The sequence below is a fragment of the Mirounga angustirostris genome, unplaced genomic scaffold (assembly GCF_029215605.1).
Source record: "Mirounga angustirostris isolate CCGP_5_RB_7025 unplaced genomic scaffold, mMirAng1.0.hap1 SCAF_11, whole genome shotgun sequence".
NCBI classification, from domain to species: domain Eukaryota; kingdom Metazoa; phylum Chordata; class Mammalia; order Carnivora; family Phocidae; genus Mirounga; species Mirounga angustirostris.
In genome coordinates, this window is record NW_026991719.1 from 11,927,725 (window position 1) to 11,941,164 (window position 13,440).

The 13,440-nt window shown below is 43.2% G+C and overlaps 1 protein-coding gene across 16 annotated transcripts in view; it reads right to left on the reverse strand.

The window, feature by feature from the left end:
* Nucleotides 1–13,440, reverse strand: part of PIR (pirin) — a 103,156-nt gene that overhangs the window by 85,283 nt on the left and 4,433 nt on the right. For 12 of the 16 annotated variants that reach the window (XM_064573784.1, XM_064573778.1, XM_064573782.1 and 9 more), the window contains one exon: nucleotides 4,368–4,460. The exons of the other annotated variants lie outside the window; for them this stretch is intronic. In XM_064573784.1, coding sequence (XP_064429854.1) covers nucleotides 4,368–4,460 — 93 coding nt within the window. The remainder of the gene's footprint in view (nucleotides 1–4,367; nucleotides 4,461–13,440) is intronic. 16 annotated transcript variants of the gene reach the window in all.

Genomic DNA, 13,440 nt, shown 5'->3' on the forward strand with positions numbered 1-13,440 from the left:
AAATCAAAAAGCCTGCTGAGGCTTGTAGGGAAAAACTTGAAAAAACACTCCCAAGCCCAGCTAAGCACATAAGCGACGAGGTCATCCTTAAATGTCCCTGAAGTATGACGGTTTCGTAAATGTCCCCACAGGGGAGTGACAGACCATGCCACCTTCCCCGGGACTGAGGGGTTCCCAGGAGCATGGGACTTTCAGTGCTGGAACCAGGAAAGTCCTGAGGCTGTAATTTAAAGGATGATTTTGAAAGGCACAAAACACGTTTCTTCTCAGAACAGGTGAAAAATTCATCAATGGTGCACTGAACTTCAAGCGCTGCTTTTTCAAGCTAAACTAAACTTGGGCAGGGCATGGGTTTTTCAGATCATTATGTTTCTGATTGTTCATAGCCGCCCTAAGCAAATCAAGATATGATGCCTGACCAGAAATAGGTAACTACAAAATTATTCCACCCTTTACCACTCAGGCCTTTTGAAAACAGGGCTCCCCAGAGTCCTAACTCCCGGCAGGAAATACTGAATGCATTTTTCCCCCTTGTCTTGTGACCTCCAGCTGTGCCTCCTTTTCCAGCACATTCCTTCTCCCTCAATTGTCAGGCAAGTTTTGAACAGAAAAGCTATAGTCATCCAAACCATTAAGTTAAAAAGAAACGATTACCCGCTAACTCAGTAAAATCAGGTCCTGGCTCTTATAGAATTACGGTATTTCTGGTTTCGAAGATTATCTAGATGGGCGCTTCTCCAGTCTTACTGCAACTCGAGGATGTTGATGAAATGCAGAATGTGCATCCGCAGATCAGAGGGGGAGCCTGAGGTCCCAGTTTCACAGTTCACACTCAAGGTAATAAGAATTTTGTAGGATGATATTCTCCACGTTTCTTTGATCACATATCACTATTAGTTTAAGAAGTGAGCATGCACTCCTAATGTATATATCTATTTATATTTTATATTCATGTGTTAGTACAACAGAATTGCACTTTTATTTTAAAAAGTTAATGTCCGTCAGCACGGCACTGACTCAACGTAGCTCCCAGCCTGTTTTGAGGACCACTGATCCTGAAAATGCACCCATTACGTCAACATTCAGGGAATGCTTGTATTTCTCCAGGCATAAGAAAAGAGAGAAGAGAGAGAGAAACCGCGTGAGCAAGCACAGAGGGACAGTAAGAGGGAGAAGCAGACTCCCCAGTGAGCAGGGAGCCCAATGCGGGCCTTGATTCCAGGACCCTGACATCATGACCTGAGCCGAAGGCAGACGCTTTACCCACTGAGCCTCCCAGGCGCCCCCTAGCTCCCTTCCTTATACTAATTAGCCTTTTCAAACTTTATACCAAGCCTGTAGAAAATGAGCCAGGAGGAGTTGATGAGAGCCTACAAGTAGGCCCTGTTTTGAACTGCAGACTTTTAACATTCACATTAAGAGACAGAGGAGCCCTCGGCTTACCTACACGCCTGGGAAAAACGGATACAGTTGATTCTAGTTTTTCCCGGTAGTTCTATAAAGTTGCCATGATCATCAGATTCATGAACACCGAACCAAAGCTCTTGGGGAAATACAGGGTCTGGTCCCCTGGAGCCTCTAACCACAGCATTTTCAGCAACCAATCAATATATAACCTTGTCTTATGTGTGTTTCTGTTTAAAGATACCTCATTTTAAAGGTATCTTTACCTTGACTCATTAGGTCAAGGTAATGACTCATTAACACTGAACTCAGCAAGCAGCCCTCTATCTCAACCCTGAACAGAACTATCTAACACACCTCCTTTCTCCAAAAGGCACAACACTGCCTTCTTGCACTTAGAACGCTAGACAGCACTCCAGCACTATGCTTGGGAACTATTTTAAACAGTGAACTCACCAACAAAAAGCACAGAAGTGTGGAAGATGTGGCACTGAGTAGACCGCAAGGACACCTGTTTACAGTCGGAGCTGAAACGAGAAGGCAGCGTGGCCTCATCTGCCCTCAGCTGGGAAGGCGCACCTAAGACAGTACCTGAATCCACACATAATGAGTATTGACTGTAATTATAACTTCGGTTTTAAGGAAGGAAAATTCTTACTCAAAAGTCAAGGGCCAAACACCAGTATGCTACAGCTGAACTCCTTCACGGTTTAAAGTTGAGCACCTTACAATTTATAAATTGCAGTTTATAAAGGCAATTAAGTTTCCTTTTCCGTAATGGAAAAGAAAGCAATGTATGCCATCATTCGTTTTATTTAATATACTCATCGAAGTTAGCAAAAACTCTTCCTTATCCAATTAAATTCAGCCGGGAGTTACTGAGTATCTCCACCTGCAGAACATGGAGAGGTGTGGGATTATCTCAGCTGAAGCAATTTATAGTCCTCTGGACTATGGGAGGGGAGGTTGAGGCAATTCCTAACCCTAATCCCTGACAGAATATGATCGAGGCCACCGTTAAATGTCTCATGTGCATGAGACTAGTAAAAACAGAATGCTATGGGGACCCAACGAAGGAGAAAGTGCACCCTCTTGAGATTGTCCTATGACACTTGATGGAGACAATGACATCTAAAAAGACTTTGAGGGGTTAGTACGATGGTAACGGAGCTGTGTGAGGAAGCGGCGAGAATGTCCTGATACCAGAAGCAGAGGAGCACTGTGGGGAGACGTGTTCTGGGAACCGAGTCAGAATCCAGCATGGCTGTAGGGTAAGTGAAAGGAATGGTCTCCATTACTGTTGTAAGGCAAGACACAATGCCCCCAGAGTGCTAACAGACAAGAGAACTGGAAGGCCAATGGCTATGTGAGAAAGGGAGACCGGTCCAACTACCTTGATCCTTCATATTATTTCCAGAAGCTTCTTGGTTTACTCAACATTTACACTGCAGTGGTTAACTCTTTACTGGTCCATCTTTCACCTCCTTAACCAGATTATGAATTGGAAGCAAGTGCCAAGCCTCCTTCTTCCTTAGGCTCCCTCCCTCCGCCAACACACACACACACCCCCCAACCTACAAAAGATCGCCTGACACCAATATCTTCATGTCGCCAGTCTTTAGTAAATATTTATTCATTCAATAATTGGCTTGACAAACACACTGAGCCCTGCTCTGTTTCCTAATACAGGTTCTTCCCACGGAGCAGATGGCTACATTTTCTCATTAACTGTCCCTGCGTTTTCCCAGAATAGAGGTACATGTGGAGAATGAGAATCTTTTAAAGTGCCACAATATTGCATTATACATTTTTATCTCCTTATCTAAAACTGAAAATAAGTGTTCAGCACAATCGCTACAAATCTTACAGTTAAATTTATAAATGTATTGGTATGACCTTAAAAGTCCTAATTTTAGGCTGTGTTCTATTTCAGCCCTTGAGTCTATAATTCCTGAGAACTGACTTTAAATTACTAATAGTGTTCTTTGGATTGTCTTTGGAGTTTAAAATATTACATGAGATTAAACAGTTCTGAATATTCTTGAAGAAAAACTAGTTTTCTACATAAAATTATTTAAATTACATCTTAAATTGTTTCTTCTCTCAGAAATTATTTTAATTATATAAATATTTTAAGAAGCCCACTCTTTTTTTATTTATTCTTTTTAGAGGTGGGGGAGGGGCAGAAGGAGAGGGAGAACGTGAATCCCAGGCAGACTCCATGCCCAGCGCATGAGCCCCACATGGGGCTCAATCCCACAACCCTGAGATCATGACCTGAGCCGAAATCAAGAGTCTGATGCCCAACTGACAGAGCCACCCAGGTGGCCCAGAAGCCAATTCTTGTTCTTTACTAACTGCTCAAATAAAAATGTCTCCAGTGGCACAAATTCAAAGAATATTAAAAACAGTAAATATTTAAATTTGAATATACTTCATGTAAAGTATGCGGCTTGCCATAGTAGCTAGTCTATAACTAAGAACTTATACATTAATTTAACTATCATTCACTGTTTCTAACTTTGAGTTTTCTATTAGAAGTGATTACTACGGGCACCTGTCTGGCTCAGTCGGAAGACTATGCGACTCTTGATCTCGGGGTCGTGAGTTTGAGCCCTACATTGGGTGTAGAGATTACTTAAATAAATAAATATTTAAAAAAAGAAGTGAGTATTAAATTTTGAGGCGCCTGGGTAGCACAGTCGGTTGAGCGTCCAACTCTTGGTTTTGGCTCACGTTGTGATCTCAGGGTCATGAGATGGAGCCCCGAGACAGCTCCGTGCTCAGCTCAGAGTCTGGTTGAGAGTTTCTCTCCCTCTGCACCCCCCCACTTGTGCACGCTCTCTCTCTTTCTCTCTCTCTCAAATAGATAAATCTTTACCAAAAAAAGAAATGATTACTAGATGTAATAACAGAGGCAAATTCAAAAATACTCACTTCTGCAGTCAAATTATTTTACTTACTGTCTCAAAACCTCGATGTGGGTGATCAGGAAATCCGCCTGGTCTACCTCCTTTAAATTCATCAAACAGTAAAAATGGATCCAGATTTTTTAACTGAAATAAAAATTAAATCCAGCAGATTAGACATGCCTTTTAAACCACACTATAGCAGCTAATATTCATGGACAGATCTAGCAAAACTCACTGAAAACGACATAGCTAATGAGAAACTTTTGCAGTGCAAATTACTTTCAGGAAAGAACTACTTACACACACACACACACACACACACACCGGCTAAGTTAAAGAGCTGATTTTATAAGAAGTACAAAGAGAGGAAAAACATTTCATGATCATCTAAGATCTAAATGGTTAAGCACAAACAAGATACTGTCTATCCTGAACAGATGCAAAAAATCAGTGATTGCATTATCATAAACGTTCTGGAGGAAGACAATTTAACACATATGTTAGACTACTCCATCTGGGCAAAGATACACATGAAATTACGATGGGAGATGGGCTGAGGATAGAGGCCGAATCTTAGAGGAGTTGGGGTTTTATCCTGAAGGTGACGGGTTTTAATCAGAGGTTAAGAAGATCAGATTTAGAAAGATCACTCAGCATTCAAGTGGGAAGATGGTTGGGAGAAGGAAGAGACCGGAGACAAAGAGTATTCAGAAGGCACTTTCACTAGTCCGGGCAAAAACACAGGTCCACTTAGGCAACAGCAGTAGAGATGGAGAATGAGAAACAGGAAGAGCACTGGATGCCCCCCAGATCTCTAGCTGTGGTGCCTAGGAAGATGGGAGCGGCATCCAGAAGCACAAGGAATCTAACAGAAGCCGCAGCCCTGAAATCGCTATTTTAGGTAGTCATTTTAGGTCATGCTGACTTTGAGATATCTACATAAATGTTATCTGTTATCTGTTTTAACTATGTATCGTTAGTGTCCAGTATATTGTACATAAGGTCGAAGGCAACTGAAGATAAATCTCGAGCTCAAATGAGAGGCAGAAACAGATCAGGCAGTCATCAGCGTGTCTTGGTTATTCTCGGCCATTTGTTATTCTATAAAAATTTTATTAAATTTAAAAGCTTATAGAAATAAAAATGTTGGGACTTCTGATTGGAATCACTTTGAGTCTATGGGCCAACTGGGAAAGACTGGCCTTTTTTTTGAGAGAAAGAGCGTGCGCACATGAACATGGGGAGAGGGGCAGAGGGAAAGGGAAAGAGAATCTTAAGCAGGCCAGGGCTCCATCCCATGACCCTGAGAGCATGACCTGAGCTGAAATCAAGAATAGGATGCTTAACTGACTGATCCACCCAGGTGCCCCTAGGGAAGGTTGATATTCATATAATATTGAGGTTTCCTATACATAAACATAGTTATCTCCATCTATTTGGGGCTTTTAAAATGCCTTTCACTAGGATTTGTAATTTTCTCCATAAAGACTTTGTATATATATATTTTAAAGGTTTTGTAGCTAACAGTTTTAATGACATTGTAAATAGGATTTTTAAATTATGTTCTTGAACAGTATATGCTACTAGGGATTTAAAAATGTGAATAGAAAAGTGATTTTTGAACATTGCTAAGCTCTTATTAATTTTAATAATCTATCTGTAGCTTCTTTTGGGTTTTCTTTGTGGACATTCAGATCACCCGTGTATTTATCAATAAGCTTTTGCCCAGTAGTTCACAAATTACTTTTGCTTGCATTAGATTAAAACTGTGGCAGGCTGCCGTTTTTCTGGGTTTTGCTGGCCTCCACATGGCTTCTCATTCTCCAACCCAAGCTGAAACAGTGGCCACTATCTAGGACATGCTCATAACCAAGGACAGGAGCAAATGGAAGCCAAGCCAAATAGTGCGCAATCACATTAACATGTCCCATTGGTCACACCATGTGACATGGCCAAGCCCAAGGCAGGAGGAGGGCACTTAAACCCTGCCTATGGGACTCACAGGTAATGTACCTAAAAGTGGGGGGGGAGTGTATAATCCCATGGGGGGGTGGGCAGTTAATATTTGGGGATAATATTCCAACTAACACCCATCAGCAAATAATGGGCTTTCCCCTTCATTTTCTTTTTTTTTTTTTTTAAGATTTTATTTATTTGACAGAGAGACACAGAGAGGGAACACAAGCAGGGGGAGTGGGAGAGGGAGAAGCAGACACCCCGCAGAGCAGGGAGCCCGATGTGGGGCTCGATCCCAGGACCCTGGGATCATGACCTGAGCCCAAGGCAGATGCTTAATGACTGAGCCACCCAGGCGCCCCTAGATTTGTTGGGGTTTTTTTTTGAGATTTTATTTATTTATTTGACAGAGAGAGAGAGAGAGACAGCGAGATAGGGAACACAAGCAGGGGGAGTGGGAGAGGGAGAAGCAGGCTTCCCGCCGAGCAGGGAGCCCGATGCGGGGCTCAATCCCAGGACCCCGGGATCATGACCCGAGCCGAAGGCAGACGCCTAACGACTGAGCCACCCAGGCGCCCCTTCATTTTCAATCTTTACACGTTCTGTTTCTTTTTCTTGTTTTTTTGCAAGCTAGCGCATCTACAACAATGCTGAGTAGAAATGACAGTAATAGATGTCCTTGTTTTCTCCCGGATTTTATATAGATTGCTTTTTCAAGATTGACCAGCACACAGGTTGTTTAATGCAGGCTTTCTGCAGATTCCCTTCATAAGATAAAAGAATTCCCCTTCCATTTCTAGTTTACTAATTTTTTGAATATACACAGTTGTTGAATTTTATTGAATGCTTTTTCTGCACTATTGAGATGCCTTTTATTTCCTGTAGTCTTTTACTGTTGGTAAATTATGTAAATAGATTTTCCAACATTAAAGTAAATTTGCTACATTCTGACAATCCAAACTTTGTGGTGATGTATTATCTTTTTTATACACTGCTGTGTCTGAGTGGTTAATATTTTGCTTATGATTCTTGCAAAAATGTGTATAAAAGCGATCCTTTCACTTGTCTGTTGTCATCTGCTGCTGACTGCAAGGCAATGTCATTTCATGAAGTGAGGGGGGACTCCCGGGAGCCTCATCTCCTGTATCTGTATCTTAAATATTGGGTGAAATCTGTTTGTAAAATCATCTGGACCTGTTGTCTTTGTAACAGGCTTTTAAAATACTGACTCCATTGCCCTAATGGCTATGAAACCATTCAGAGTTTCTTCTTTCTTTCTCACTGTTTTTGGACTCTAAGACGTTCTCCAGCTTCCCAGCAGCTGAGCTAATTACATTTTCAAGTTACGTGTTTGTTTCAGGGTATCTACTGGATCATGCTGCTAGAAATGAGAGTACTAGACCCTCTCTTTGTCCCTGGCTCTGGTTTCTACTCTTATTTTCACTCTCCATGGGAAAACACACACACACACACACACACCATATACTGTACACACACATAAATTCAACAAGCTGCTGCAAGTTTTTCACGTAACCAAGTCTCAGGTCCTTCACTTTAAAATGTGGACTGTCACCCATAAAAAGCTGGGCCCCTTTAAGCCCATCTCAGTCGGCGTTTCATGTAGTGAAATATTAAAAGGTAACTGAACAGGAAAACATTTACTGAATTCTCCCCCAAATGCCCAAGAGGGCACATCAACCTCAAGGTCCATTTCAAACCGCCCTCACTGCTCTCCAGCACGTCCCCAATATTTCCATCTCCTCTCACTCAACTCCTCACACCCTCATACCCTCTCACCTTCTGGAATGGACTCTCTCTCCCACCAGGAACTCTCCTACCCCTTCCAGTGAAAATCACTCCTGGATCTTTTCAATTTTATCCTGTCACTCATAACTCCACTTCAGCTCAATGAAAGCCCATGAATGGAACCAGGGCTGGGAGGAGGAGGGTGAAAATCCTCCTCTCATATTATTTCTTTTTCCTCTCACGGGATAAGACGTAGCTGAAAGGACTGGAAACAATGAACGGTGAGCAGCTGGTCCAATGCCTGGAGCGCAGTAGGTCTGACACAGATGGGTGGGGATCTGCTACAGCGCACCAACAAGTCTCTGAGCCACAGTTTCCCCACATGCAAAAAAGGCTTCAGATGGCTTCTTAAAATGGCTTTTTAGTTCTACACTATTAGGGTTCTATGATATTAAAATGTGGGTAAAGAGGAGATGAATATGTATTGCTTCTTGGTATCAGTTTGGCGTCCAACAGATAGGTGAAGGGCATGAAGAGGTAGAAACTTCCAGTTACAAAATAAGTCAGTCATGGGGGATGGAAAGGACAGCCTAGGGAATACAGTCGATAACACCTGTGACAACGCTGTCTGCTGACAGATGGGGCCCAGGCTTGTGGTGGCGAGCAGTTCATAATGGACATAAATATCAAATCACTGAAGCTAATAGACCATCCACTATACCTTCAGCAGAGAAGTAAAAATACTGTAACACACACACACACACACACAAAAACTAAAAAAAAAAAAATGGAAAGAGTTTCACATGAGCAAATATGGGCTGCTGTTAAATAAATCGTGAAAAGCTGAGGTTCCTTCTTGCCAAGCCCACTCTCATCACCACCCACCGCTCACAGGACGATAGTCATCACTTGGCAAGGACTGTTTGTTCTATATCGATCGCACATTCGAACCTTCTGGCTGCCAATTCACGATGCAGGGACAGACACAGGAAGAAAGGTAGCACGAGGAAAAGCCTGCAGAAGCCGGAGGCTGGCTGAGGAGAGCCAGAAGGATGAAGTGTTTACGGCCAAGAGATGGGGCACAAGTGGGAGACACTCTTCCTCCAACAAGCAAGAGTATCTTGCATCAGACTGCTGTACTGAAGTGTGATTTGCGGGGTTGAGTATCAGGCTTTATTAAAGTTTCTAACATTCGAGGGACGCCTGGGTGGCTCAGTCGGTTAAGCATCTGTCTTTGGCTCAGGTCATGATCCCAGGGTCCTGGGATCGAGTCCCGCATCGGGCTCCCTGCTCGGCGGAGAGCCTGCTTCTCCCTCTCCCTCTGCAGCTCCCCCTGCTTGTGCTCTCTCTCTCTGTGTCAAATAAACAAATAAACTGTCAAAAAAAAAATAAATCAAGTTCCTAACATTCAGTAAACATTTAGCAAGTATTCAAGGGCATGTCAAGGGCATGCCTTATGATCTGTAGGCAGGATTTGATTGATAGAACTCGGATTTTCTACGTTTTGACGTGGTCACCAACTCATCCACATCCTTCTCTCTCTACATATTAAACTGATGATCTTTTCAAAGTTTTTGAACAATAGGAGAACGTCCTTTCCTTCCTGCAGGTGGCAGCTTCCAAGCTATTTCTTCTGATGTCCTGAGAAGGCCAGTCAAGAGCTGTGGCCACCACCCCTCCAGTGTGTGGTACTCCCCTAGTAAAGCTCCAGCTGCCTGGCCTTTTATTAAATCAGGAAACACGCATAGCTACCAGGAATGTCAGTTCCTTGCGGATAGGGCCAACATTGTGCTTTTTTATGATGCTCCACTCCATCTAGAATAACTCCGTGTGCATAGAAAGTACTACAAACATCCCGAGTGGTCCTTATGTTAGGTCCCTAGGCACCCTCGTAGCTGGGTGTGATCACATGACTGAGTCTGGCTAATGGGGGGTATGTAGAAGTTGCTGGGTAAGCCTTTTAGGGAAACCCTTTATATATGTTAAAAAAAGGATGGGGCGCCTCAGTGGTTCGGTCATTAAGTGTACGCCTTCAGCTCAGGTCATGATCTCAGGGTCCTGGGATCAAGCCCTGCATTCTCCCTCTCCCACTCCCCCTGCTGTGTTCCCTCTCTCACTGTCTCTCACTGTCTGTCAAATAAATAAATAAAATCTTTTAAAAAATTAAATTAAATTAAATTTTAAAAAGTATGGCTAGCTGGCACCTTGCTCTTTTCCCTCTTCCTCCTCTCTGCACCCAAGGGCAAATGGTTGCTATTGCCCCAACGGCTGTTTCAGGCCACAAGGTGATGCACTTAAGAAAGTACTAAAAAGGGGCGCCTGGGTGGCTCAGTTGGTTAAGCGACTGCCTTCGGCTCAGGTCATGATCCTGGAGTCCCGGGATCGAGTCCCGCATCGGGCTCCCTGCTCGGCGGGGAGTCTGCTTCTCCCTCTGACCCTCCTCCCTCTCATGCTCTCTGTCTCTCATTCTCTCTCTCTCAAATAAGTAAATAAAATCTTTAAAAAAAAAAAAAAAAAGAAAGAAAGAAAGTACTAAAAATGATGAACTAAGCATGGGTCTCTGAAAAGTGGGAGGGCTTCAGGCCCACCCTAGACCTTGGGTTTTCGAAAGAGAAACACAAATCCTTACATATGTAAACCACTGGTTTTTAGTGGCTACTTTGTTACACAGCTTGAACCTAATGCTAACTGAGAGAAAGGCAATAATGCCTTGGCGGCAGCCTGGAACCAACTAAAGGCCTACCCTCCCAACACCCCACAAAACGCCAGCCTATATCAAGGCAACATGGCAGCAGCAGAAGGGAAAGGCCCATCGAAGGCAGACTCCAGCAACTCAGACTACCTCCTGGGCCTACTCAGCATCTAGACAGGGGCCCGACAGAAACAATGAAAAGGCAGAAGGAAACTGCCAGTACGTAGTCCAGACTGAGATCTAGATTCAGCCTTGAATGCACTTGAGCTATGACTCTACGCTCCTCCACCTGGACTCAACATCCCGAGACCCTGATAATGGAGAATGCCATCTACAGAGGCTGTATCAGTCAGGACCAAGATTCCTCAAGGTTATTTGATGATATCAAGGGACTCATAATTTTTAAGTGTGTAATGGGATTATAGTTTTATTTTTTAAAGTTCGTATCTTTTAGAGACACAAACTGAAATATTCACAAGTAAAATGAAATGATCCACCTTTAAAATACTTTGAGGGCCGGAAAGGACGGGGGATATAGGGGAAATGAGAATGTCCATGAGTTGATCACTATGGAGGTTGGGGACATGGAGATTCATTACACTATTTTCTCTCTTTTTCTAGGTTAGAAATTCTTCGTGATAAAAAAATATGTCTGAGAGTGGTCCCAGGAAAATCACGTTCCACCAAGGAGTGTCCGCTGGAAGGGGGAGTGGAGGACAGAGGCAAGTACAAATGAGTCGTGGGCTTCCCTCCTTTTGGGGGCACCGTCGAAGAAGCTGCTAACATCACACTATGCAATCATTCACATCCAGCCTGGCCGCCTCGACCCACACAGAATCGTAATAAAAGGTGTGAGCTAACCCCCCTCCGTCTCTTCTTTATTGTTCATCACCAAAAGGCTCAGTGGAAGCTTTGTAAACACTTCTACTCCCTCATTTACACACATAGGGAACAGGTCACTGAGGGCCACTCATTCCAAACACTGTTGTAAATTCTACACTCAAATAGCTTTGGGCTCCAAAGTGTCAGAGATGTTTCTTCAGAGACAAAGCGTTGGCACAAAAAGTCTCAAACGTACTGCCCTGAAACTAGATCGGTGCTTCCCTTCTCTGCTGATTGGAGGGTGAGGGGTCTACCATTCCAACAAGCTGATAGAGTGCAGGGCACTGAAAAAATATGGTGACAATTTTAATGGTCAAAAGTAGGTCCATGAGTAAGACAATAATGGTATGCTGTACATGGGAACACGTCACAGCTATTTAAATGATGTTCGTGAAGGGGGCACCTGGGTGGCTCAGTCGGTTAAGCGTCGGACTCCTGATTTCAGCTCAGGTTGTGATCTCAGGGTGGTGAGATCGAGCCCCGAGTTGGGCTCCACACTGGGCGTGGAGCCTGCTTAAGATTCTCTGTCCCCCCTGCCCCTCCAGGCCTCACATGTGTGTGTTGGGGCGCCTCAGTGGTTCAGTCGTTAAGTGTATGCCTTCGGCTCAGGTCATGATCTCAGGGTCCTGGGATCAAGCCCTGCATTCTCCCTCTCCCACTCCCCCTGCTGTGTTCCCTCTCTCACGGTCTCTCACTGTCTGTCAAATAAATAAATAAAATCTTTTAAAAAATTAAATTAAATTAAATTTTAAAAAGTATGGATAGCTGGCACCTTGCTCTTTTCCCTCTTCCTCCTCTCTCTCTCTCTCTCAAAAGAGGAAAAAAAAGATGTGCATGAACAGTTTATAATACCATGGGAAGTGCTTACGTTACTCTGTTAAATGAAAAAATAAGGACACAAAATTGTTTATTTTATATAATCACCATGATGTAAAATATACGGCTACATGGAGACAAAAGGAAACACCCTCTGTCTTAATCGTGATTAAGCCAGGATGGTGGCATTAGGAATGATTCCGATCCGCATATTTTTCCTTAGGGTAGAGGCATACACAGGAGACCCTCTAAATTAGTAGAATGTGGGGGGTCTTTAAAGCATAGGTTTTCAGCCAGGGACTCTTAACTGGGTACCATGGATAGAATTCAGGGCAGCTATAAACTTGGCTGGGAAAAAAAATACGTCTTTCTTTTCGCTAACCTCTAACTGAAAATTGTTTTCCTTTTGGATTTTTTTTTTTGTAGTACAATGTACATAATAGAATTTACCAGTTACCATTAAGTACGTTGACACTGGTGAACAACAGTCACCACCAGCCATCTCCAGGCTGAAATTTAATACTTTAGTCATGAATACAGTCAAAGAAGCAGAGTAAATTTCCAGTATCTGTGACTCTGTCACCACTAGAAATCAAAGCTGTTTTCATATCACATGACAGTTATTGCAAGTATACTGAACTACTTTTTCAAAGATTTATTTATTTGTTGGGGGGGAGGAGCAGGGGAGAGGGAGAGAGAGAATCCTCGAGCAGACTCCGCACTGAGTGCGGAGACCAACGCAGGGCTCGATCTCAGGACCCTGAGATCACAACCTGAGCCAAAATCAAGAGTTGGATGCTTACCAGACTGAGCCACCCAGGCGCCCCGGTATACGGAACTATTCTTGTTCATGCTCCTCACAGCTTTGAAATTAGATAATTATATGACCTGCCACCAAGTCTTGTTATTTAATGCAAAATTACTAGGTTACAAATTCCTTTTGTAATACTGCGTTCACCATATTTCGATATGTTTTCCTTTGTAATCCTATGTGTTTTATTTCCTGCATTTAAAAAATATTATTCTGGGGTG